The following is a 25512-nucleotide window of genomic DNA, read 5'->3' as shown; positions in this document are numbered from 1 at the left end:
TCAGCTATAATGTCCCATACGAGTTCGGGGTCGTCAGTCGGCGTTCCCAAAGGAAGGGACCACGGATGGAAGCCTTCCAGGGCTCCCAGCAGGAACCCGCTACCCGGGGATCAGATCCACCGGGCCCAGGGCGAACCACACGGAGCTCCAGCCACGGTTAGATCACTCGGAGAGCACTGCCTTTGCTCCCATCCGAGTGGCAGGCGAACCCTCCGGGGCTCCAGCCTGACAGATGAAGGAAAAGTCTGATTGCTGTCTTAATGTGAGCACTTGGCCTAACGAGAACCACAAACCACAACAGGAGACGAAGTTGTCCAAAGAAGCTGGTTTTACTGGTCACAAAGGTTAGCAGCGCACAGGGAAACTAAGACAGCAATGGGGCAAACTGGCTTGCACTTGATAATATAAAAGCATTGAAAAAAGCACTCAACAGCACAGTACAGCTTCAAAAGATTACGATTTACAAACAGCACAAAGGCGCTGTAGTTCTCACGGATTACTGTCGGCTTCAAAGAGTCCAAGTATGCAAAACAATCCTTGAAGGCGAGTTGGTGGGAAAACGAAACTAACTGAGATACAGACCTGATGGGGAGGTAGTTGTGCATTTCCTGAATTGTGTATGGGGTTGGACTAGATGACCCTGATGGTACCTTCCAACTCTATGATTCTATGATAAAACAACAGCTGTTCATGATCTTCAGTAACTGCCCTTAATAGGAGCCTCACTAAATCTTCAATGATAACTTCTGAAGCTGCTAAGAGACCAACAATATGATTTGCTTCTGACTCAGTAAGCAAAGGAAAGAGACTAATCTGGATTTCAGAGCAGCCCTCACCTTATATTTCAATGAAAGTTTCCTCTTTACTTCCAAAGAAACAATTGATTCTGTCTTAAATAGCATCCAGGAATCTCTACATAATTTATGTGCCAGGACTGAATCTCTCAATTTACTTCTTCCAGGGATATTAAAACATAATTCAGTAGTGATGCCTAATATGGAACAATTGGGAGCTCATTGTGAGGAAGCCTATAATCTCAATCTTCAGCATGAGAACTGTGACTCAAAGATACAAGGTGTTGAACTAAATAATGATAGGAACTGGATAAACAACAACAATCAGTCTGAGAGCTCGAAGAACTACTTATAAGAACCCTGGCTAGGTTGTCACTCCAAGCAAAGATCTTTCTGCAAACCAAGCATTTATGTGGTTTCACTTGTATGGCTATGTTGAAATCTGAGCAAAGCTCTTTTCACAATCTGAGCATTTATATGGTTTCTCCCCAGTGTGGATACGGTGATACTTCCTAAACTCTGTTTTCAAAGAAAAGCTCTTGCCACATTCCAAGCATTTATATAAGTTCTCCCCAGTGTGGATTTGTTGATGAGCAGCTACATTGCCCTCCAAGCAAAGATTGTTCCACAATCTAAGCATTTATGTGGTTTCTCTCTAGTGTGGATAAATTAATGGGCCCAAAGAGCTTTACTCTGGCAAAGCACTTTCCACACTCCAAATATTTCTATGGTTTCTCCACTGTGTGTATTCGTCTATGAGCAATAAGGTGTGAACTCTGAGCAAAGCTCTTTCCACAATCTGAGCATTTATGTGGTTTCTCTCCAGTGTGGATACGTTGATGGGCCATAAGCGTTGACCTCTGAGTAAAGCTCTTTTCACAAGTAGAGCATTTATATGGTTTCTCCCCAGTGTGGATTCGTTGATGAGCAGATAAGCTGTTCCTCCGAGCAAAGATCTTTCCACACTCCAAGCATTTATATGGTTTCTCCCCAGTGTGGATTCGTTGATGTGAAGCTAGGTTGTCACTCCGAGCAAAGGTCTTGCCACACTGTAAGCATTTATATGATTTCTCACCAGTGTGGATACGTTGATGGACCCTAAGTGTTGAAAACTTAGCAAAGCTCTTTCCACACTGCAAGCATTTGCATGGTTTCTCCCCAGTGTGGATACGTTGATGGGCCCTAAAATCATCACTCCGAGCAAAGCTCTTTTCACAATCTGAGCATTTATATGGTTTTTCCCCAGTGTGGATACGATGATGTTTCCTAAGCTCTGTTCTTGAAGAAAAGCTCTTTCCACACTCCAAGCATTTATATGGTTTCTCTCCAGTGTGGATTCGTTGATGAGCAGTTAGGCTGTCACATCGAGCAAAGCTCTTTCCACATTCCAGGCATTCAAATGGTTTCTCACCAGTGTGGATCATATGATGGGCCCTAAGGGCTGAACTATGAGCAAAGCTCTTTGCACACTGCAAGCATTTGTATGGTTTCTCCCCAGTGTGAATACGTCGATGGGCAGTAAGCTGTGAATTCTGAGCAAAGCTCTTTTCACAATCAACACATTTATATGGTTTCTCCCCAGTGTGGATACGTTGATGGGCCTTAAGACTTGCATTCCAAGTAAAGCTCTTTTCACAATCCAAACATTTATATGGCTTCTCCCCAGTGTGGATACGTTGATGGAGCCTAAGCTCTGTTCTCCAGGAAAAGCCCTTCCCGCACTCCATGCATTTATATGGTTTCTGCCCAGCATGGATACGTTGATGGGCCCTGAGCTTTGAACACTGAGCAAAGCATTTTTCACAATCAACACATTTATATGGTTTCTCCCCAGTATGGATATGTTGATGGGCTGTAAGGGTTGAAAACTGAGCAAAGCTCTTTTCACATACCAAGCATTTATATGGTTTCTCCCCTGTGTGGATACGTTGATGTATAGAAAGCTGTGAATACTGAGCAAAGTTCTTTCCACACTCTAAGCATGTATATGGTTTCTCTCCACTGTGGATACGTTGATGTCTAGAAAGATGTGAAGACTCACCAAAGTTCTTTCCGCAATCTAAGCATTTATATGGCTTCTCACCACTATGGGTACGTTGATGTCTAGAAAGCTTTGAACTATGAGCAAAGCTCTTTCCACACTGCAAGCATTTATGTGGTTTCTCCTCAGTATGGATACGTTGATGGTTAGTAAGCTGTGAACCCACAGCAAAGTTCTTTCCACACTCTAAGCATTTATATGGTTTCTCCCCACTGTGGATACGTAGATGTCTGGTACGCTGTGAATTCTCAACAAAGCTCTTTCCACACTGCAAACATTTGTATGGTTTCTCTCCAGTGTGGATACGTTGATGGATAATAAGGTTTGGCCTCCAAGTAAAGGTCTTTGCACACTGCAAGCATTTGTATGGTTTCTCCCCAGTGTGGATACGTTGATGGATAGCAACCTGTGAACGCCGAGTAAAACTCTTTGCACACTGCAAGCATTTGTATGGTTTCTCCCCAGTGTGGGATCGTTGATGGCCAGGAAGGTCTCCTTTCAAACCGAAGCTTGTTCCATGCTCCAAGCATTTATCAGATTTCTCCCCTGTGTTCATTCCTCGCTGTGTATCAAACACCTGGGATTCTGCACCCCAAGAAGCAGAGCATTCATTCCCCCTCTTCCATTCTTTTCCAGTGTTTGTTTTCTGCTCTTTTTCATCAAATATGAGGTGTTGTGGTTCGCCTTCAAACTTGCTCTGGTGACCATCAGCTTCTGGAATAAAGTGAAAAGACTGGTAAGACCTTCATGGAAAGTGGAATCAAGTAAAGAAGGTGATTAAATGCTCTTGAGGATAGAACAGGAATCGTTAGGAGATACCTCCTGCCCTGCATTTATCAACGGTTGATGTTTCCTTGGAGGAGAGTTCCATCATAAACAAGGTGGCCCAGTGGAACCTCCATGTTTTGAGGCAATATCTCTCTGAAGAGGGATGCTTTGGATCTTCTTGTGAACCTTCTAGAGTCTCTAGTTGACAACAGTGTGAAACAGGAGGCTGGACTACAGGGACCTCTGGCAAAACTCTTCTTCTATGTGAATGAAGGACTGACTACATTCACTGGACACTGAGTTTGGAGCTGAGCTTTTATCCTGAATTACAGAGACCCAATCTGAGCTCCAAACATATAAAGCTCACTTTGGAGTTTGGAGCTGAGCTTTTATCCTGAATTACAGAGACCCAATCTGAGCTCCAAACATATAAAGCTCACTTTAATTTCCGCCCCCAGATTTGTTCAGCCTCCCAAGCCCTGTGTTCTGTCGACCTGGCTTTTAAGATGAAGCAGGTAGAAGTTAAAAACTGAGCATTTTCAGTGGTGGCCCCTTATCTGGGGAATGTCCCCCCCCCCAAAGCTCATCTAGAGCTTCCCTTCCTAATCTTTTCAGAGCCAGGCCAAAACATTTCTTTCCAACCTGGCTTTACCTTTGGGGTTTATGTTTTTAGCTGTTTTATGAGCTTTTTCTAACCTGAGGATTGTTCTTGGGAGATTTTTGAGGTAACTCAGTGGCTGTCTTATGTTCTTCCTGCGCCCATGGCTTTTTAAATTGGCCATTTAGGCAGTATTTAGGATTTTATGCTAATGCCTTGGTTTTTTGAGCAAACCTCAGGAGGCCTGTGGAGAGGCAGAATAAAAATAAATTAATGTGTATTAAAGAAGAGCATTCTATAAACCTGGCTTCAGCCAGGGAGGGTGGGTTATAAATTTGATAAATAAATAAAAAATTTTCCTGCCTAGCTTAGTTACAAATAAGCCAGCATTTTGATCACTGTTTTAACTTCTCTTTCACACTTGAGAAAGCTTTCCTGGCCATTCTCGGCTGTTGCCTCTTGAGAAACCCCTCTGTTCTCCAGCTGGTGAAATTTAGCCCAAAAGGAATCCTACCCGCTTCCATCACACAACTAAACACATACCTGCTGATCTCTCTGTTTCTTCTTGGTCTTGGACAAGCAGATCTCCTAATTCTTCCACTGAGGATATGCAATCAGGTTTGGGAGCTAGAAGTCCTTCTGTTGGGGAAAGAAACAGGCCAGTGTCTCCCAGACATTCCAACTCCAAGAAATACTCAGATTTTTAAACCAAGCCTGAGCCAAGACAGAGTCACCAGCTATGAGAGATCCCCTCTCTCTGAGTTTGCTTCTCCAAATCAAATGTTCAGACGTTGGTAAAGAAACAAAGGATTTATTGAAGACATCAGGAGATGAGACAGGCACAGGTAGAAAGTTGCAAGTGAGGGGCTATTCGGGTTTACAGAATATATTGACTCCAGGGCACTGGGGCACTGGGGTTCACACTTATTGTTATGGGAAGTTACAAGCTTGGCATAATACAAAACATCAGACGAGTCCCAGGAAGTCTGGTGAAGCTATCACACTTCCAAGGCCGCATCGGCCTGAGGGAGTACTGACAGGAAGAGCAGCGGGGGGGAAGATACTTGGGGCAATCAGGCCTGGCGCCTGAGACCAGAAGGTGTGAACTGCTTTTACGAGTTCACTGATAACAAAGCAGGTGATGGGAAGCAGAGACACATAGACAGAGATCCTCACATTCTGCCCCCCTTAAGGCCCCCTCCAGGGTCCTCGAGAGGGCGAGGCTTATCGGGATAAGCGAGGTGGAATTCTCGGATCAAGCGAGGGGCCGCCATGTGGGGTGCGGCCACCCACTCGTCGTGAGCGGACCCAAGGTTTTTCCAACGAACAAAGTAAAACAGTTTCCCTTTCTTCCATTTGGAATCTAAAACCTTGGATATTTCCAAATGGGTATCCCCCCCTACCACGGTAGGAATCTCATGTGCGGGAGGGGGGTGGAACTGGGGAGCTGCCACATAAGGTTTGAGGAGGCTTATATGAAAGACTGGATGGACCCCCTTGAGGGTCTTTGGGAGTTCCAGTTCCACGGTAACCTCGTTGATTACTCTAGTAATGGGGAAAGGTCCCACATAACGGTCGCTCAGTTTTTTGCAGGGACGAAGAGAGCGGAGGTTTTTAGTGGACAGATAAACTTGCTCCCCCACCTTAAGTTCCCATCCCGGAGACCGGTGTTTGTCTGCCTGTTCCTTGTACTTGCTTTTTGCCCTCTCAAGATTTTTGAGCAGCCATGGCCAGGTAGATTTGACTACCTGAATCCACTCCTGAAGATCAGGGGTGGACTGGAGATCTGGCGTGACGGGGGCGGAACCGAAAGGACCGAATTCCGTCCCGTATATTACTTGGAAGGGACTAAAGCCGGTAGAGGAATGAGGCGCATTGTTGTACGCATATTCGGCAAATGGCAGCAGGTCGACCCAGTCGTCCTGGTGGAAGTTTACATAGCAACGCAAATAACATTCTACCACCGCGTTTACTCGTTCAGTTTGACCATCCGTCTGGGGGTGATAGGCGGAAGAAAGACCCTGTTCCTCCACCCCCATTAGCTTTAGGAAGGCTCGCCAAAATTTGGCAACAAACTGGACCCCCCGGTCGGAGAGGACCTTCCTCGGGATCGAGTGTAGCCTGAGGACGTGTGTGACGAACAGTTTAGCCAAGCCCTGGGCTGAAGGAAGACCTGCACATGGAACGAAATGGACCTGTTTGGAAAAGAGGTCCGTGATTACCCAGAGAACCGTCTTTCCCCGACTTGGAGGTAGGTCGGTGATAAAATCCATGGCGATGACTTCCCAGGGACGGGAGGGGTTCTCAAGCGGTTTGAGAAGCCCTGGGGGTTTTCCCATCCGTCTTTTAGCTGTGGCGCAAGTGGGGCAGCTGCGCACATACAGCTCTACATCGGATCTCATACCGGGCCACCAGAACTGCCTCCGTACCAGGTGAAGAGTTTTTATGAAACCAAAATGACCCGCCAACCTGGCACCATGTACAAGTCCCAATACCTCTTTACGAAGGGAGGATGGGACATATAGTTTTCCCCCTTGCACCCACCAGGTGTTGGTTCGTTCCAAGCCAGTGGGGAGGAGATGGTGCTCCTCCTCCTGTAAGGAGGCGTCCCGGAGCCGCTGTTGGAAGGCTTCCGGGATACCTTTGAGCGTAGGGGGGTTCTCTGGTTGTTGGGCTTGGGACCGGGTAGTGACGGCTAAGCTTGGAACCTCCCCTCGCTGCTCGGGAGTGAACAGGGAGTCGATTGGGCGATCGAAATCGTTGCGATACTGGGGAAGTCGTGACAAAGCGTCGGCTAGGGCATTTTCTTTGCCAGGGACATGCTTGAGGGTGAACCGGAATTTTGCGAAGAATTGGGCCCACCGAATTTGTTTGGCGTTGAGCTTTCTAGCTCCCTTGAGAGCCTCGAGATTCTTGTGATCGGTACACACTTCGAACGGCAGTTCGGCACCTTCTAAAAAGTGCCTCCATATGGTGAGGGCATGTTTGACTGCCGCCGCCTCCTTCTCCCAAATAGCCCAGTTGATTTCGGACTGGGAAAACTTCTTGGAGAAGTAGGCGCATGGCCTCAACCGCCCCCCTTCATCCCTCTGCAATAGGGCCCCGCCCATGGCCACATCCGAGGCATCCACTTGCACCACAAAAGGCTTGGTGCAATCCGGGTGAGCCAAAACGGGTTCGGATGAAAAAAGCAGCTTTAAACGTTCAAAAGCTTGCTGGCACTGGGGGGACCATTGCAAACGGGCTGAGGGAAGCGCGGCGCTGGCCCCCTTGTCCTTGGTACGCAACAGGGCAGTGAGGGGAAGCGCAACTTGGGCAAAGTTAGGAATGAAGTTTCGGTAAAAGTTGGCGAATCCCAAAAACTGCTGAAGCTGGCGGCGGGTAGTGGGGGGTTCCCAATCCCGCACCGCCTGGACCTTTGCGGGGTCCATTTCTAACCCTTGGTGGGAAATCACGTACCCAAGAAACGTAATGGAAGGTTGGTGGAACTCACATTTGGACACCTTAGCATACAGTTTGTGCTCCCGCAGCCGCTGGAGCACTTCTCGCACTAGGCGCACATGTTCTTCCATGGTTTCAGAGTAGATAAGGATGTCATCGAGAAATACCACCACCCCCCGAAACAGCAAATCATGTAACACCTCATTAATTAATTGCATAAACACACTGGGAGCCCCCGAAAGTCCGAAAGGCATGACTAGGTACTCAAACATTCCAAAACAGCTGGAAAAGGCTGTTTTGGACTCGTCTCCTTCTTTAATGCGAATGCGGTGGTATGCTTCCACTAAGTCCAGTTTGGTGAAGATTCGGCCCTCCTTTAATTGTGCTAGAAGGTCGGGAATAAGAGGGAGAGGGTAAGCGTTAGACTGGGTGACGGCGTTTAGCCTACGAAAGTCAATGCACAGTCTTAAATCTCCCGTCTTTTTCTTCACAAAGAAGGCTGGGGCCGAATAAGGAGCCTTGGAAGGGCGTATGAAACCCCTCGCCAAGTTGGCATCCAGATAGTCCCGTAACACCGCCTTTTCACTAGGGCTCATGGGGTAGATCTTCCCCTTAGACAGTTTGCCTTCCCCCACAATTTCGATGGCGCAGTCCGTCTCTCTGTGGGGGGGTAGTTCGTCACATTCCCTAACATCAAAAACGTCCGCAAACTGCGAGTATTCAGTGGGCAGTTGAGGAGGAACGGTGGCTGGGGGGGGGAACCCTACCACTGCGGCGGCCGGAGACCGGACAACCCGTTCCTTGTCATGTAACCTACAGGGGTTTTCGGGAAATGAGAGCACCCGTTCAACCCAGTCGATGGATGGGTTGTGTCCCCGTAGCCAGTCCATCCCTAACACCACAGGGGTTACAATAGGGGCGATGGTAAAATACAAGCGTTCCCAATGTTCCCCCACGGACATGATCACGGCTGCAGTTCTGTGGGTCACCGGGCCCCGTTTAAAATCACTCCCGTCCATTTGGGAAAAGCGGAGGGGTCCCGGAAGCCGCTTGCGCCGGACTCCCAGTTTCTTGGCAGTGTCCTCACTAATCATGGTGCGGGCACACCCCGAGTCAACCAAAGCGGGATATTCTAAACAGGGACCCCCTTTTGGTAGGGATAGGTGAACACGCACATATACATTGTCCTCTTGGGCGCTTACCATCGGTGGAGCTCCTTGCACAACGACAGGGGCGGTCTGCTGCGGAGCCCCTTCTACAGCAGACCGACGGCGTTTTTTGCCGGCTGTTCCCACTCCTCCTCCTCGCTGGAAGAGGGGGAAGGAGTGGTGGCGGTCGGGGACCCGTCCGAATCAAACGTAGTACTTGTAATCCGGGACCCCGTTGGGCCAGTAGAAGTGGAGACCCCGTCCTGGGGGCACGCATGGAGAGCGGAGGGTGCGCCGGAACGTCGGCCCGGTGGTCCGCTCCTGCGGCGGGGCTGGTCCTCGGCAGCCGCCTTCTGTGGTTCGGTCGGGGCTTGGCGTGGGGGGTTGGGACGGCCCGAACGAGAGGGGCATTGCGATGCAAAGTGTCCCTTACCTCCGCAGGTCAGGCAGACACCGGTCTCAAAACGCTTGCGGCGTTCAGCGGCCGAGGGACCCCCGCTGCCCCCCAGTCGGAAGTCTCGGCCCCGGTCGCTCCGGGGTCTCGGGTCTCGTCCGACGCGTTGTTTGGACAAGGTCAGAAGTTGTTTGCGATTCTCGATGTCGGCAGCGTGGCGAACCCAACCTTCCACGTCCAGGGGGTTCCCTTGCATAAAGGCCCAATGTTGGAGGTCTGGGTTGAGGCCCTCCCTGAAACACTGTACCAAAGTGGCCTCACTCCAGTCCAGGATTCGGCTGGCCAGTGACTGGAACTCACTTGCATACTGCGCCACCGACTTGGTCCCTTGGCGCAGTTGCATCAGGGAGGCTTTAGCCCGCTCACCCAGAGTCGGGTCCTCAAAGCGGTTTCGGAGTGCTACCATAAACTCGTCCAGGGTTCGCAGCACCGGCGAGCGGAGTTCATACTGCAACACCATCCAGGCGGCCGCCTCCCCTTGCAGTAAGGAAGCCACGTACTGCACCCGGGACTCCTCGGAAGTGAAGGTTCGGCCTTGTTCTCGCATAAAAATGTCCACTTGGACCATGAAAAAGGTCAACTGGTCCCCTGAACCGTCATACGTGACTTTCAGGTCCCGACGGGACGGGAGGCTAGGAGGCGCGGGAGGGGCTGCCGGTGCCCCGTCCGGGAGGTTGTCGGCGGGCGGTTGCACTTTCAGTGCGTCAAGGGCCGCTGCCATCTCACCCATCACACGCTGCATGGTCTCCATCTGCTCCTGCATAGCTTGGCGATCCTCCTGCCACTGCTTGCGTTCTTCCTCCATCAGGGCCTCCTTGCGTGCCGGGTCCCCTTCGAGTCCCGTGCTGGGGAAGGCTAATCGGCGATCCTTCGCCGCGGTTCGGGAGAGAGACCAACCCTTGGGGGAGTCCAGCCAATTGTTGAAAAGTCCTCGGGGACGTCCGTCCCGGCCTTGGTCGGGGATGGGATCCCTAGGTTTCTTTGGCTTGGCACCCTCCTCCTTGGGGTCCGGTTTCTCCGGCACCACCGGTTCCTTCGGTGCCTCAGGGGTAGTAGGGGTGTTTTCCTCGTCGCCTTGCATTCTGTCCCAAAAGGTACAGCAGCAGTCCGAGAGGCAATGACTTGCAACTTAATATGAGAGATCCCCTCTCTCTGAGTTTGCTTCTCCAAATCAAATGTTCAGACGTTGGTAAAGAAACAAAGGATTTATTGAAGACATCAGGAGATGAGACAGGCACAGGTAGAAAGTTGCAAGTGAGGGGCTATTCGGGTTTACAGAATATATTGACTCCAGGGCACTGGGGCACTGGGGTTCACACTTATTGTTATGGGAAGTTACAAGCTTGGCATAATACAAAACATCAGACGAGTCCCAGGAAGTCTGGTGAAGCTATCACACTTCCAAGGCCGCATCGGCCTGAGGGAGTACTGACAGGAAGAGCAGCGGGGGGGAAGATACTTGGGGCAATCAGGCCTGGCGCCTGAGACCAGAAGGTGTGAACTGCTTTTACGAGTTCACTGATAACAAAGCAGGTGATGGGAAGCAGAGACACATAGACAGAGATCCTCACATTCTGCCCCCCTTAAGGCCCCCTCCAGGGTCCTCGAGAGGGCGAGGCTTATCGGGATAAGCGAGGTGGAATTCTCGGATCAAGCGAGGGGCCGCCATGTGGGGTGCGGCCACCCACTCGTCGTGAGCGGACCCAAGGTTTTTCCAACGAACAAAGTAAAACAGTTTCCCTTTCTTCCATTTGGAATCTAAAACCTTGGATATTTCCAAATGGGTATCCCCCCCTACCACGGTAGGAATCTCATGTGCGGGAGGGGGGTGGAACTGGGGAGCTGCCACATAAGGTTTGAGGAGGCTTATATGAAAGACTGGATGGACCCCCTTGAGGGTCTTTGGGAGTTCCAGTTCCACGGTAACCTCGTTGATTACTCTAGTAATGGGGAAAGGTCCCACATAACGGTCGCTCAGTTTTTTGCAGGGACGAAGAGAGCGGAGGTTTTTAGTGGACAGATAAACTTGCTCCCCCACCTTAAGTTCCCATCCCGGAGACCGGTGTTTGTCTGCCTGTTCCTTGTACTTGCTTTTTGCCCTCTCAAGATTTTTGAGCAGCCATGGCCAGGTAGATTTGACTACCTGAATCCACTCCTGAAGATCAGGGGTGGACTGGAGATCTGGCGTGACGGGGGCGGAACCGAAAGGACCGAATTCCGTCCCGTATATTACTTGGAAGGGACTAAAGCCGGTAGAGGAATGAGGCGCATTGTTGTACGCATATTCGGCAAATGGCAGCAGGTCGACCCAGTCGTCCTGGTGGAAGTTTACATAGCAACGCAAATAACATTCTACCACCGCGTTTACTCGTTCAGTTTGACCATCCGTCTGGGGGTGATAGGCGGAAGAAAGACCCTGTTCCTCCACCCCCATTAGCTTTAGGAAGGCTCGCCAAAATTTGGCAACAAACTGGACCCCCCGGTCGGAGAGGACCTTCCTCGGGATCGAGTGTAGCCTGAGGACGTGTGTGACGAACAGTTTAGCCAAGCCCTGGGCTGAAGGAAGACCTGCACATGGAACGAAATGGACCTGTTTGGAAAAGAGGTCCGTGATTACCCAGAGAACCGTCTTTCCCCGACTTGGAGGTAGGTCGGTGATAAAATCCATGGCGATGACTTCCCAGGGACGGGAGGGGTTCTCAAGCGGTTTGAGAAGCCCTGGGGGTTTTCCCATCCGTCTTTTAGCTGTGGCGCAAGTGGGGCAGCTGCGCACATACAGCTCTACATCGGATCTCATACCGGGCCACCAGAACTGCCTCCGTACCAGGTGAAGAGTTTTTATGAAACCAAAATGACCCGCCAACCTGGCACCATGTACAAGTCCCAATACCTCTTTACGAAGGGAGGATGGGACATATAGTTTTCCCCCTTGCACCCACCAGGTGTTGGTTCGTTCCAAGCCAGTGGGGAGGAGATGGTGCTCCTCCTCCTGTAAGGAGGCGTCCCGGAGCCGCTGTTGGAAGGCTTCCGGGATACCTTTGAGCGTAGGGGGGTTCTCTGGTTGTTGGGCTTGGGACCGGGTAGTGACGGCTAAGCTTGGAACCTCCCCTCGCTGCTCGGGAGTGAACAGGGAGTCGATTGGGCGATCGAAATCGTTGCGATACTGGGGAAGTCGTGACAAAGCGTCGGCTAGGGCATTTTCTTTGCCAGGGACATGCTTGAGGGTGAACCGGAATTTTGCGAAGAATTGGGCCCACCGAATTTGTTTGGCGTTGAGCTTTCTAGCTCCCTTGAGAGCCTCGAGATTCTTGTGATCGGTACACACTTCGAACGGCAGTTCGGCACCTTCTAAAAAGTGCCTCCATATGGTGAGGGCATGTTTGACTGCCGCCGCCTCCTTCTCCCAAATAGCCCAGTTGATTTCGGACTGGGAAAACTTCTTGGAGAAGTAGGCGCATGGCCTCAACCGCCCCCCTTCATCCCTCTGCAATAGGGCCCCGCCCATGGCCACATCCGAGGCATCCACTTGCACCACAAAAGGCTTGGTGCAATCCGGGTGAGCCAAAACGGGTTCGGATGAAAAAAGCAGCTTTAAACGTTCAAAAGCTTGCTGGCACTGGGGGGACCATTGCAAACGGGCTGAGGGAAGCGCGGCGCTGGCCCCCTTGTCCTTGGTACGCAACAGGGCAGTGAGGGGAAGCGCAACTTGGGCAAAGTTAGGAATGAAGTTTCGGTAAAAGTTGGCGAATCCCAAAAACTGCTGAAGCTGGCGGCGGGTAGTGGGGGGTTCCCAATCCCGCACCGCCTGGACCTTTGCGGGGTCCATTTCTAACCCTTGGTGGGAAATCACGTACCCAAGAAACGTAATGGAAGGTTGGTGGAACTCACATTTGGACACCTTAGCATACAGTTTGTGCTCCCGCAGCCGCTGGAGCACTTCTCGCACTAGGCGCACATGTTCTTCCATGGTTTCAGAGTAGATAAGGATGTCATCGAGAAATACCACCACCCCCCGAAACAGCAAATCATGTAACACCTCATTAATTAATTGCATAAACACACTGGGAGCCCCCGAAAGTCCGAAAGGCATGACTAGGTACTCAAACATTCCAAAACAGCTGGAAAAGGCTGTTTTGGACTCGTCTCCTTCTTTAATGCGAATGCGGTGGTATGCTTCCACTAAGTCCAGTTTGGTGAAGATTCGGCCCTCCTTTAATTGTGCTAGAAGGTCGGGAATAAGAGGGAGAGGGTAAGCGTTAGACTGGGTGACGGCGTTTAGCCTACGAAAGTCAATGCACAGTCTTAAATCTCCCGTCTTTTTCTTCACAAAGAAGGCTGGGGCCGAATAAGGAGCCTTGGAAGGGCGTATGAAACCCCTCGCCAAGTTGGCATCCAGATAGTCCCGTAACACCGCCTTTTCACTAGGGCTCATGGGGTAGATCTTCCCCTTAGACAGTTTGCCTTCCCCCACAATTTCGATGGCGCAGTCCGTCTCTCTGTGGGGGGGTAGTTCGTCACATTCCCTAACATCAAAAACGTCCGCAAACTGCGAGTATTCAGTGGGCAGTTGAGGAGGAACGGTGGCTGGGGGGGGGAACCCTACCACTGCGGCGGCCGGAGACCGGACAACCCGTTCCTTGTCATGTAACCTACAGGGGTTTTCGGGAAATGAGAGCACCCGTTCAACCCAGTCGATGGATGGGTTGTGTCCCCGTAGCCAGTCCATCCCTAACACCACAGGGGTTACAATAGGGGCGATGGTAAAATACAAGCGTTCCCAATGTTCCCCCACGGACATGATCACGGCTGCAGTTCTGTGGGTCACCGGGCCCCGTTTAAAATCACTCCCGTCCATTTGGGAAAAGCGGAGGGGTCCCGGAAGCCGCTTGCGCCGGACTCCCAGTTTCTTGGCAGTGTCCTCACTAATCATGGTGCGGGCACACCCCGAGTCAACCAAAGCGGGATATTCTAAACAGGGACCCCCTTTTGGTAGGGATAGGTGAACACGCACATATACATTGTCCTCTTGGGCGCTTACCATCGGTGGAGCTCCTTGCACAACGACAGGGGCGGTCTGCTGCGGAGCCCCTTCTACAGCAGACCGACGGCGTTTTTTGCCGGCTGTTCCCACTCCTCCTCCTCGCTGGAAGAGGGGGAAGGAGTGGTGGCGGTCGGGGACCCGTCCGAATCAAACGTAGTACTTGTAATCCGGGACCCCGTTGGGCCAGTAGAAGTGGAGACCCCGTCCTGGGGGCACGCATGGAGAGCGGAGGGTGCGCCGGAACGTCGGCCCGGTGGTCCGCTCCTGCGGCGGGGCTGGTCCTCGGCAGCCGCCTTCTGTGGTTCGGTCGGGGCTTGGCGTGGGGGGTTGGGACGGCCCGAACGAGAGGGGCATTGCGATGCAAAGTGTCCCTTACCTCCGCAGGTCAGGCAGACACCGGTCTCAAAACGCTTGCGGCGTTCAGCGGCCGAGGGACCCCCGCTGCCCCCCAGTCGGAAGTCTCGGCCCCGGTCGCTCCGGGGTCTCGGGTCTCGTCCGACGCGTTGTTTGGACAAGGTCAGAAGTTGTTTGCGATTCTCGATGTCGGCAGCGTGGCGAACCCAACCTTCCACGTCCAGGGGGTTCCCTTGCATAAAGGCCCAATGTTGGAGGTCTGGGTTGAGGCCCTCCCTGAAACACTGTACCAAAGTGGCCTCACTCCAGTCCAGGATTCGGCTGGCCAGTGACTGGAACTCACTTGCATACTGCGCCACCGACTTGGTCCCTTGGCGCAGTTGCATCAGGGAGGCTTTAGCCCGCTCACCCAGAGTCGGGTCCTCAAAGCGGTTTCGGAGTGCTACCATAAACTCGTCCAGGGTTCGCAGCACCGGCGAGCGGAGTTCATACTGCAACACCATCCAGGCGGCCGCCTCCCCTTGCAGTAAGGAAGCCACGTACTGCACCCGGGACTCCTCGGAAGTGAAGGTTCGGCCTTGTTCTCGCATAAAAATGTCCACTTGGACCATGAAAAAGGTCAACTGGTCCCCTGAACCGTCATACGTGACTTTCAGGTCCCGACGGGACGGGAGGCTAGGAGGCGCGGGAGGGGCTGCCGGTGCCCCGTCCGGGAGGTTGTCGGCGGGCGGTTGCACTTTCAGTGCGTCAAGGGCCGCTGCCATCTCACCCATCACACGCTGCATGGTCTCCATCTGCTCCTGCATAGCTTGGCGATCCTCCTGCCACTGCTTGCGTTCTTCCTCCATCAGGGCCTCCTTGCGTGCCGGGTCCCCTTCGAGTCCCGTGCTGGGGAAGGCTAATCGGCGATCCTTCGCCGCGGTTCGGGAGAGAGACCAACCCTTGGGGGAGTCCAGCCAATTGTTGAAAAGTCCTCGGGGACGTCCGTCCCGGCCTTGGTCGGGGATGGGATCCCTAGGTTTCTTTGGCTTGGCACCCTCCTCCTTGGGGTCCGGTTTCTCCGGCACCACCGGTTCCTTCGGTGCCTCAGGGGTAGTAGGGGTGTTTTCCTCGTCGCCTTGCATTCTGTCCCAAAAGGTACAGCAGCAGTCCGAGAGGCAATGACTTGCAACTTAATATGAGAGATCCCCTCTCTCTGAGTTTGCTTCTCCAAATCAAATGTTCAGACGTTGGTAAAGAAACAAAGGATTTATTGAAGACATCAGGAGATGAGACAGGCACAGGTAGAAAGTTGCAAGTGAGGGGCTATTCGGGTTTACAGAATATATTGACTCCAGGGCACTGGGGCACTGGGGTTCACACTTATTGTTATGGGAAGTTACAAGCTTGGCATAATACAAAACATCAGACGAGTCCCAGGAAGTCTGGTGAAGCTATCACACTTCCAAGGCCGCATCGGCCTGAGGGAGTACTGACAGGAAGAGCAGCGGGGGGGGGGAAGATACTTGGGGCAATCAGGCCTGGCGCCTGAGACCAGAAGGTGTGAACTGCTTTTACGAGTTCACTGATAACAAAGCAGGTGATGGGAAGCAGAGACACATAGACAGAGACCCTCACACCAGCATTCAGTAAGTCCCCTCCCAAGGCAATCAGGATCCCAGTCTACTGTGGCTCTGACAAAGGACCACTGTCTAAGTGCTCGTCACTGTTTAAGTGATCATGAGATGGGAAACGGTGGTGCTGGATCCCAAAAACTCATACTAACAATCTGGAAATTATTTTTATGACTTATAAATCTGTCTTCTGTATTGGGCAACATTTTTTATACAACTCAAACTCAAAAGAGTTCAGAACGGCCTACATTGTTTTCCCTTTCTCTCCAGGACAGGACAGGAAAAAAGCACCTGACCAACTGAATTCAAGAAACTCCTGACAGGCAGGAATTCAGCTAGTGAAGCTCATCATGACAGTCCCCGGCCTGGTGGAACAGTCTTCCAAGTAACATCAGGGCCCTGCGGGATCTGAAGGAGTTCCGCAGGGCCTGCAAAACAGAACTGTTCTGCCAGGCCTACATCTGAGGGCAGCCGCAAGTGTTTCTCCACTTTCATCATTTTGCTGACCCATCCCACCCCCCCAAAACTAGATCTGGGGGTCCACTGTTCATCAGACCTGTTTAGTGTTAACTGGCGGTGAATGAAAGGGAATGCCATCTTGTTCTAGTTTTAATATATAATGAAGAATGATTTTAAAGTATGTTTTCATATATGTTTTAATCTTTGTTTTATCTATGTTTGTGATCCGTTCCGAGCCCGGCTTGCCAGGAATTAGGGCGGGATAGAAATGCAAGAAATAAATAAAATAAAAAATGAAATAGAGCCAAATTTTCCCTGCTTAAAATCCTGTTTTTCTTCATTTGTTCTTTAGGCCTTTGCCCTCAAGTTTTACTGAATCTGTGAGCCATGCCTAAGCCTACATTGGCTTAAGTAGAATGAACACAGCAGAAGGACCCTAATTCATCCCTTCTGCCCTCTCTGACCCACACTGATCTACCTCAAGTCTCATGGGAGGCTGTAATGTCCTTGGGGCAAGCAAATGTGTTTTTGAACTTCGTAAAATACATATCGAGACCTCTATACAAACACAATTATTACTGTCCTGGTTTAAAATGCTTGTTTCCACCGCAGCTTTGAAAGGCCAAAGAGGAGGCCTCATTTACATTCCATAAACTGTTTCAGAGGCTAATCGCCCTCCTTTCAAAGGATCTTCACTTATAATCAAGATTTTGCTCCACTTTGCTTGCTCAATCTGCCACAGGCAGTGGGAGGGTGAGCCTTCCTCCACTGGCGTGTTCCTTTTCAGTTACAAACAAATATTTTCATTTACACACTAGTACTGAGTCCAGTAAGTATGCAGAATTCTCTCCCTTGCCTGCGTTTGGACCTTCTACATTCTCCTACTGACAGTCTCCATTGGAAGAGCCCTACCAGGGTGCTTACTCGTGGTGGTGGGAAGTGCTGTCAAGTCTCAGCCAACTTATGGCGACCCCGTAGGGTTTTCAAGCCAAGATATGGACAGGGATGGTTTCCCATTGCCTTCCTCTACATAGTGTCTTCTTTGGAGGACTTTCTTGGTGGTCTCTCATTCAAATACCAACCTGGACTAATCCTGTTTAGCTTCCGAGAGCTGACAAGATCGGGCTAGCCTGGGCCAACCAGATCAGAACTGTGGTACTTCTTAGAAGGAATGATTTCTGCCTTCAGCATCTGTGAATCAAGGGAAAGGAGAGGCTTACCCAGAGAGGCCACATTCTGACAATTGTCCTCCATGACTTCCTTGTGAAGCCTTCTTTGGTCCAGATCCAGTAGAGCCCACTCCTCCTCAGTGAAATGAACGGACACCTCCTCAAAGGTCACCAGAACCTGAAAAGAGAAACAAACAAATACTCCTCTGTTTTCACAGACAAATGGAAGAAATATCCCCCTTCTAAGGACAATCCAAAATGACTATAAGACATTCAGCATTCAGACCTCAATTAGATGTTTTCATTTTCTATCCAGTGAGCAGCACAGCTAGCAGCCAAGGGAAAGACAGAAAGATTCTCCCCGGCCTAGGGAGGTGGGAAGACGCACCCAGGGGCATGATCCAGAGCCCCACACTTACCCGATCAGGCTGCACGGAAGCTGCTTTCTCTCTGCCCCCAAGAGATGGCAAAGAATGTATGACGCCACCTGGAAGGATGAAAAGGTAGATGGAAGGCATTCCATACTTTCAGTTCCATGGAGGGGAAAATAAGATTATTGGCTCATGTTCTCCACTATCTTTGCATCCTTATTTCAGATAAATTTTTTGCTTCCACATATTTGACAAATCCAATATTGGCATGGTTATTGGATACAAAACTATGGCCTGGCTTTCCGATTGTGCAGTACTCACAAAGATACAAATGAAGAACTCTGAAATGCAAGGAACAGGCAGTCCAAAACCCTTTGCCCGAACCAAATCCCAGAATCTCTTTGCAGGTGAGCAAGACCTGAACAAATGGAAAAAGGCAGCCTTGCTAATGGGGAAGTACCAACAGTTACCCTTTTGACATCCTAATTAGGTGACATGTTGAGACATGACACTGACATATTAACTTTATTAGATTTGCATGCTTTCTTCTAGATTTCCCCCCTATTCTGAAATCCCAGCCCAATTTTGTTTTACTAGAAATCTTTGTTGTTCAATGGAAATATGTGCGTGTTAAGTGCCATCAAGTTGCTTCCAACTCATGGCGACCCTATCAACTGAAATACTGTTACCCTATTTTGTAATCCACTGATTGCCTGATGTTATAATATTTTCTAATCTGCTTGTTCACTGACTGAAGTGTCATTTTAATCATTCATATATTCTCCATAGTAGCCCCGAGCATTAGTCCACTTTGGCGAGACCTGCAAAGCCCTGCCCCTAACTCTGACCTCAGGACATGTGTGTGTCGCTCAACCTCCCCACTCCCACTTCCTCACGAAAACAAAAGTTCATTGTTGGCTGCGATACTTTTAAGGTGGCCTGTCTCTCGCTCTTCCTAATCCCCTGGCATCTCTTCCCCAGTCTTCCTACCCTTTGGTGGAGGACAAAGGGATGCCATTCTCAATTTCCGAGTCCGTGAACCCCCCCAGTTCCAGCCTGTCAGCAGACCATTACACAGATCCATGCGCCACCCCGTGCCAACACCCAAAATGGCGGGGTGCCTGTGGCAAATTAACACAACTCTGCGCCTTGAAGTGGCAAAAAACTACAGGCAAAGCAAGCGTATTACTTTAAGAAGCGCAGCATCGCAATATTGCCATAGTGTTCTATTGCATAAATCATTTAAAAGGGAAAAAAACAGGGGTGTGATTGTAATGTGCCGCTGCAAAATAAATTTTCCCCACCCATGGACTCATTAACTGTGAGCTATGAAGGTCAGTAACGTTCCATCCACAGACTACCTAGGATGCCAAACATAGGAAAGTGCAACAACAAAGGAACAGATTAGCACCAAAAAGCAGGCAAACGCTGTTCAGAGTAAATGGAGGGGAGGAGTCTGCGCTGGGAGGGGAACTTAGCATCCATGAGGGGGAGGTTGGCTCCGGTGGGAGAGGGAGGAGATGGAGGACAACAGTGGGCGGTGCAGGGGCGTCACCACAAAACTGCAATAAAAACAGTCCACCTACACTCGAGGACATCCCCTGTCGATCTTACCTAGAACAGCTGCTCTGTTGTAACGCTCCTGCGCGATCTTCTCCTGCACCTGAAACATAAGTATGGGTCCCAGAAAGGGAGACTGATGAGAAAGGAAGAGGAAACAGACTAAGATGGGTTCCAAAATATTGGGGCAGTCCATGTCGATTTTGAGTGTATCCTTTATCATATCTTATGCCCCCCCCCCTCACACTACCTAGATGAAAACCTCTCACCTGCTGGTCCAGATTCTTCTCCTCTGCCTGGCTCAAGAGGAAGCCTTCTGCCAGGGCCACCGCCTGCGAACTAGTCTCTGGCCCACATTCCCTGACCCAGCTACCCAGCTCCGGGGGCAGGACGGTCAGGAACTGCTCCAGGATCACCAGGTCCAGCATCTCCTTCTTGCTGTGCCGTTCTGGCTTCAGCCACTGGCAGCAAAGATGGTGGAGTTGGCTGCAGACCTCTCGGGGCCCCTCAGCCTCCTGGTAGGGGAAGTGCCTGAATTGCTGATGTTGAACATCTGGAGGGAGGACACAATTGTCTCCCAGGCTCTTCTGCATGGTTCCTTCCCACAACTCCCTTTTGTTCCCTGCCTCAAAGGCATCAGGACCTTTTCTTGATTCCAAGACAGCAGAGTCCGGCTCTCCTCTCATCCTCCCTTCCTCTCCAAAAAGCCTCCACCTGGACCAACAGATCACCTTCCTCCTCTGCCAGATTCTTCTATGAAGAGAAGTGCCGGATCTCTGGCATCCTGCAAAGCCAAGAGTTACTTTTGGACTGAGAGTTGATAGATAAACAAACACGCATACATATGACATCTACATCTGAAGAAGTGAGCTCTGATTCATGAAAGCTCACACCAAAAACAAGGGTGTTACTCTTCTGGATTTCGGTTTTTATGTTGCTACAACAGACAAACACTGAAATGAGTGAATAAGTAGCAGGAGGGAGCAAGTAGTGTGGTGGTTAGAGCATCAGGTTAGACCTGGGGGATGCAGGTTCAAATCCCCACCCTGCCATGGAATTTTGCTGGGTGACCTTGGGACAGCTACACACTCAGGCCCGGATAACCTACAAGAACTGATGAACTCTGACCGTGAAAGCCTTCGGCAATACCTTACAGAGTTCTTGTGAAGAGAAAGTGGAGATGGGGATAATGTGGCAAGCCCACATTGGGTCCCCATTCAAAAGAGCAGCAGCAGCCCACAAAGCATAAATTAGCAGGTCCCCATTATTTCTGACCTAACACCTTCCAGAGATCAAGCAGAGAGGCTTTCTAAAAAGGTAATCCACGGTTTAATAAAAGTAATGATAAACTGAAAAGATTCCTGCTGCATTAACCAACCAGAGAATCCCTTACGGGAGCTGAAAGCAAATTTACACAGCAGTTGGGAAGTTGGAAACAGGGAATAAGCAGCAAGATGGAGCCACTAAGACTCCCAGAGGCCCTGGATAGCCCCAACTCCTGCCGCAGACAACACAGAGAAGATCCAAACAGCGGCTGGGCTTGTTCATGGCAACCAGTGAAGCTGTGGAGTAGCCAGGGAAGAGGAAGGAAGACCTAATTTTGAACTCTGAAGGGCCCCAAGCCCCTGATTGGCTTGGTACCTTTTCACTAGCTGTGCAGACAAGAAATTTAAATATGGCAACTAGTTTGAAGAGCATTTTATGCCTAGTAAAAATGAGGATTTTGAAGGACACCTTTTAATTAAGTTGATCTTTGTAGTGTGTTTTTAGTCTGGAAACTGTTATTCATTTAAACTGCTTAAGGATCTATGGGTTTTTAATGCTGGATTTTAATTAATAACCATAACCGTTTAGGTTTTAAATAAGTTTTGATTTTTAAGCACTTCAGGCATGTTTCCTAGAGAGGCAGCATAACAATTTTCCAGATAAATAAATATTTTTGTCCTACAAGAAAGCAAAGCAGGGCAGAGATCTTTCACAGTTTGTGGCTGATTTGAGAAACCTGAGTCCAGCATACCTGACTTCTTAAGAAGGGATCAGATTTTGCCAAGGGTCCTGGACTGCAAGAAGAGAGACAGATTGCTAGAAACAAAAGATCTTACATTAGCCAAGACCACTAAAGTGTGTCAAGCAGCAGAAAATAATATCTGCTGACAGGAATAAAAAGACAAAATTGCGTCTTTGGTAAGTTGGTTTGCCAGCAATGGGTAGATCTACAAAACCTGTAGATTTGGGGGGTGGAGCCTGAGAAGGGCAGGGTGGGGAAGAGGAGGGGCTTCAATGGGAGACAACGCCATAGAGTACACCTTCCAAAGTGTCAATTTTCTCTGGGGAAACTGATCTCTGTCATCTGGAGATCAGTTGTAATAGCAGAAGACCTCCAGCCACCACCTGGAGACTGGGTACAGGAGCGACACAAGACAAATGAAAAGTACAAAAATAGTATATTCAAAAGCTACTAAATCTTAACAAGTCACAAAGTGATAAACAATCTTTACAAAGGAATCCTACACAAGTTCAATTTCAAAGTATCAAAATCTGTCTTCTTAGGTATGATGCATAAATGATGTTTCGGATGAAAAAGGGGGGATACGGCCGTTTCAAAGTTCTTCAATAAAAGTTGTTCTTCAGTCCCCAACAATATTCATCAATATAGGCTTCAATAGTACATGACTGCACTTAGATATGAAGGATAGTTTCCATGTTCCACGCAGGGATACTTTGCAATGGGGACTGAAGAAGAACTTTTACTGAAGAACTTTGAAACGGCCGTATCCCCCCTTTTTCATCTGAAACATATCATTTGTACATCATACCTAAGAAGACAGATTTTGATACTTTGAAATCGAACTTGTATAGGATTCCTTTGTAAAGATTATTCACAGTGGGTAGCCGTGTTAGTCTGTCTGCAGTAGTAGAAAAGGGCAAGAGTCCAGTAGCACCTTAAAGACTAACAAAAATATTTTCTGGTAGTGTATGAGCTTTCGTGAGCCACAGATCACTTCTTCAGATACAGCTAGAATGTGAATCCATCTGTCTTTAAGCTTGTCTGAATTCACTCTCCTCTACTTAAAGACAGATGGATTCACATTCTAGCTGTATCTGAAGAAGTGATCTGTGGCTCACGAAAGCTCACACCCTGCCAGAAAATATTTTTGTTAGTCTTTAAGGTGCTACTGGACTCTTGCCCTTTGGTAAAGATTGTTTATCACTTTGTGACTTGTTAAGATTTAGTAGCTTTTGAATATACTATTTTTGCACTTTTCATTTGTCTTGTGTCGCTCCTGTACCCATTTCCTAACTTTATTGTACTGGTACGGTGGTGTCTGCTTTGTTTGGCCACCTGGTGACTGGCAACCCTACAAGGCAAGCCATAGCAGCGTGGAGAAGGGAACCCTCCAAAAATCCCGTTTGCTCTTCCAGAACATGCCCGCCCCGCAACAACGCCAGGCTGACGAGAAAGACCACAACCAAATCCCAAAACAGAATCATCTTTGTTAGACTGTGCAGACCGCAGTCAAACGCCCAGAAGCAAAGGACAGAATGGGCAGAGGCCGGATTGCAGGGAGAGCTCAGCTCGGCCTCCGGGCAAGAGGAGCTCCCACAGAATAAGTGGGGAAAGGCTTTGGAAAACGGAGCCCACTGGTTAATGACGTTTAGGGAAAATATTCTTCCTTCACTGTGGAGTCTGGGAGTGGGTGGGTGAACACTGCAGGAATTGGTTCTCGTAGGTTATCCGGGCTGTGTGACCGTGGTCTTGGTATTTTCTTTCCTGACGTTTCGCCAGCAGCTGTGGCAGGCATCCTCAGAGGAGTCACACTGAAGGACAGTGTCTCTCAGTGTCAAGTGTGTAGGAAGAGTAATATATAGTCCGAAAGGGGTTGGGTTTGAGCTGAATCATTGTCCTGCAAAAAGTATCAAAGGTAATGTGCTAGTCATTGTCCTGTAAGTATCAAGATAATGTGCCAATGAGGGTGTGGTATGTTAATATGGAACCATTGTATCCTGAAGTGATCTGTTAATGTGTGAAATCCAAAGCTATTCTGCATGGCTATTGTGGACTGTAGTCTTTGTTAGTCTGGAGGTTTTCAGGACAGGAATCTTTGCAACTCCCCAAACGCCCCCCCTCCCCCGGTACTATCCCACTCTCAAAACCAGGGAGAGGCTTTGCAAAGGAAATATTCTTTTGCAATATTTGCAAAATATATTGCCCTATTTGCAAAAACAAAAAGAAATGTTTGCAAAAACAAAAAGAAATGTTTGCAAAAACAAAAAGAAATGTTTGCAAAAACAAAAAGAAATGTTTGCAACGGAAACAAATCAGTATTGCTCACCTGTTTTTTAAATCCGCCGGCGCTGCCCCCTCTCTCCTTCCCCCGACGGTATTAGCAAGCCAGCTGACACTTGGGACAGTGGGTACGGAAGTGGCGACTGTGACAAGTCACGTGGCCTACTTGGTCTCTAGACATTCAGCCTCCTTCCCTTTAACCCTTAGATTGCCTCTCTGCACAGGGGGAAAAGGACCTGCTCCTGGCTTCGCCCTGCAAGAGGCTGCATCTGCTCACTCAGCAAGCCTCACCCCGATTTAATTGCAAAGGGAAGGCGGGACTCGAACCCTCTTTTTCATCCCAGCTCGAGCTCATCCTTGTCTCCAGGAGTCTAAGGAGTGATCCTGGGTTCAGAATGGGGGGAGGGAAAGCAGCTAATACATGGAGTCACTGAATGCAAAGTGATCCCTCTATGAATCTGGTGGGAAAAGGCTTATCTTGCCAGCTCTAAGGATTCCATTGAGGATGCAAAGACGCTTCTGGCTGGGCTCACTGGTTTGAGCAGCACACAGCCTTTCCTAGGGGTAACCTGCACAGCAAGATCATGTATTGTCAGCACTGACTACAAGATCCAATAGGCATGCTTTCTTGATTGATAATTAGAAAGAAAGACAGGAGGTTGTTTTATTGTTCAGAATTAAGGTCATATATATTTTTTACAAGATTATAAATTTGTAAAAAATAATGGAAATTAGTCTGATTGTAGACCCACTTCAGACATATGTGTGTGTGTGTGTGTAGGATGGGGAAGCTGCAGCGACCTTGACGCGTGGGGGGGGGCCTCCCGCTTTCTGTCCTGGACCAGTCTGGAAAGTGCCTCCCCCCCCCCCATTGCAAGGAGCCCTTCCTGGGCACGGGGGTCTCTTCTTTCGCCCAGCCCTCCTGCTCGCCCCCAGCAATGTATTTCTTGACTTGCTCAACTCGTGTCCCCCCCACCGCCCCTCCTCCTCCTCCCCCTCCCCCCCCTCCCCTTGTGCAGTTTTACCTCCTCGACTTTGCAGCAAGAATAAAGGTGCCGCGTCTCATAGGGGAATTTTTTTGCAGACTTGGCGGTGGATTTTTTTTTGGGGGGGGGGTGTCAGACAGGAAGGTGCATCGCCCATTCATGCTCCCCCCTTTCCGTCCGCTTTGCTTCTGGCATAAATAGACTCCACGGGTTAAAGGAAGGGAGGCTGCATGCCTAGAGAGGGGGGGGGGAGCGATGACAGCCCAAATCCCACCAGCCCCACCTTCACGGTGGGAAGGGGGCTTTGCTGCATGCATCAGCCTTAATTCCCCCTCCCCAGGAACGGGTGAGCTAAAAATGCATGGGGGGGGGGGGTCCCAGGGCAGCTGTAGAGGGGAGAGGAGGGGGGGGGCAAGGTTGCACAGTG

General features: G+C 49.8%; 2 protein-coding genes across 2 annotated transcripts in view; both read right to left on the bottom strand.

The window, feature by feature from the left end:
• The window catches only part of LOC130493416 (zinc finger protein 501-like), a 31675-nt gene extending 13272 nt beyond the window's left edge, over positions 1-18403 (bottom strand). The window contains exon 1 of the mRNA XM_056867151.1: positions 18300-18403. Coding sequence (XP_056723129.1) covers positions 18300-18398 — 99 coding nt within the window. The 5' untranslated portion in view covers positions 18399-18403. The remainder of the gene's footprint in view (positions 1-18299) is intronic.
• On the bottom strand, positions 1520-3391 carry LOC130481170 (zinc finger protein 845-like). Its single transcript, XM_056853883.1, has one exon. The coding sequence runs from the start codon at positions 3389-3391 to the stop codon at positions 1520-1522; it is 1872 nt and encodes a 623-aa protein (XP_056709861.1).
• Positions 18404-25512: the final 7109 nt, after the last annotated feature.

This window comes from Euleptes europaea, chromosome 1, assembly GCF_029931775.1.
Source record: "Euleptes europaea isolate rEulEur1 chromosome 1, rEulEur1.hap1, whole genome shotgun sequence".
Classification (NCBI taxonomy): domain Eukaryota; kingdom Metazoa; phylum Chordata; class Lepidosauria; order Squamata; family Sphaerodactylidae; genus Euleptes; species Euleptes europaea.
This window is presented reverse-complemented; position numbering and strand designations above follow the sequence as displayed.

What these genes read in the sequence shown, in the direction of transcription:
- LOC130481170 (XM_056853883.1), bottom strand. Translation starts at nt 3,391, where the DNA reads ATGAACACAGGGGAGAAATCTGATAAATGCTTGGAGCATGGAACAAGC.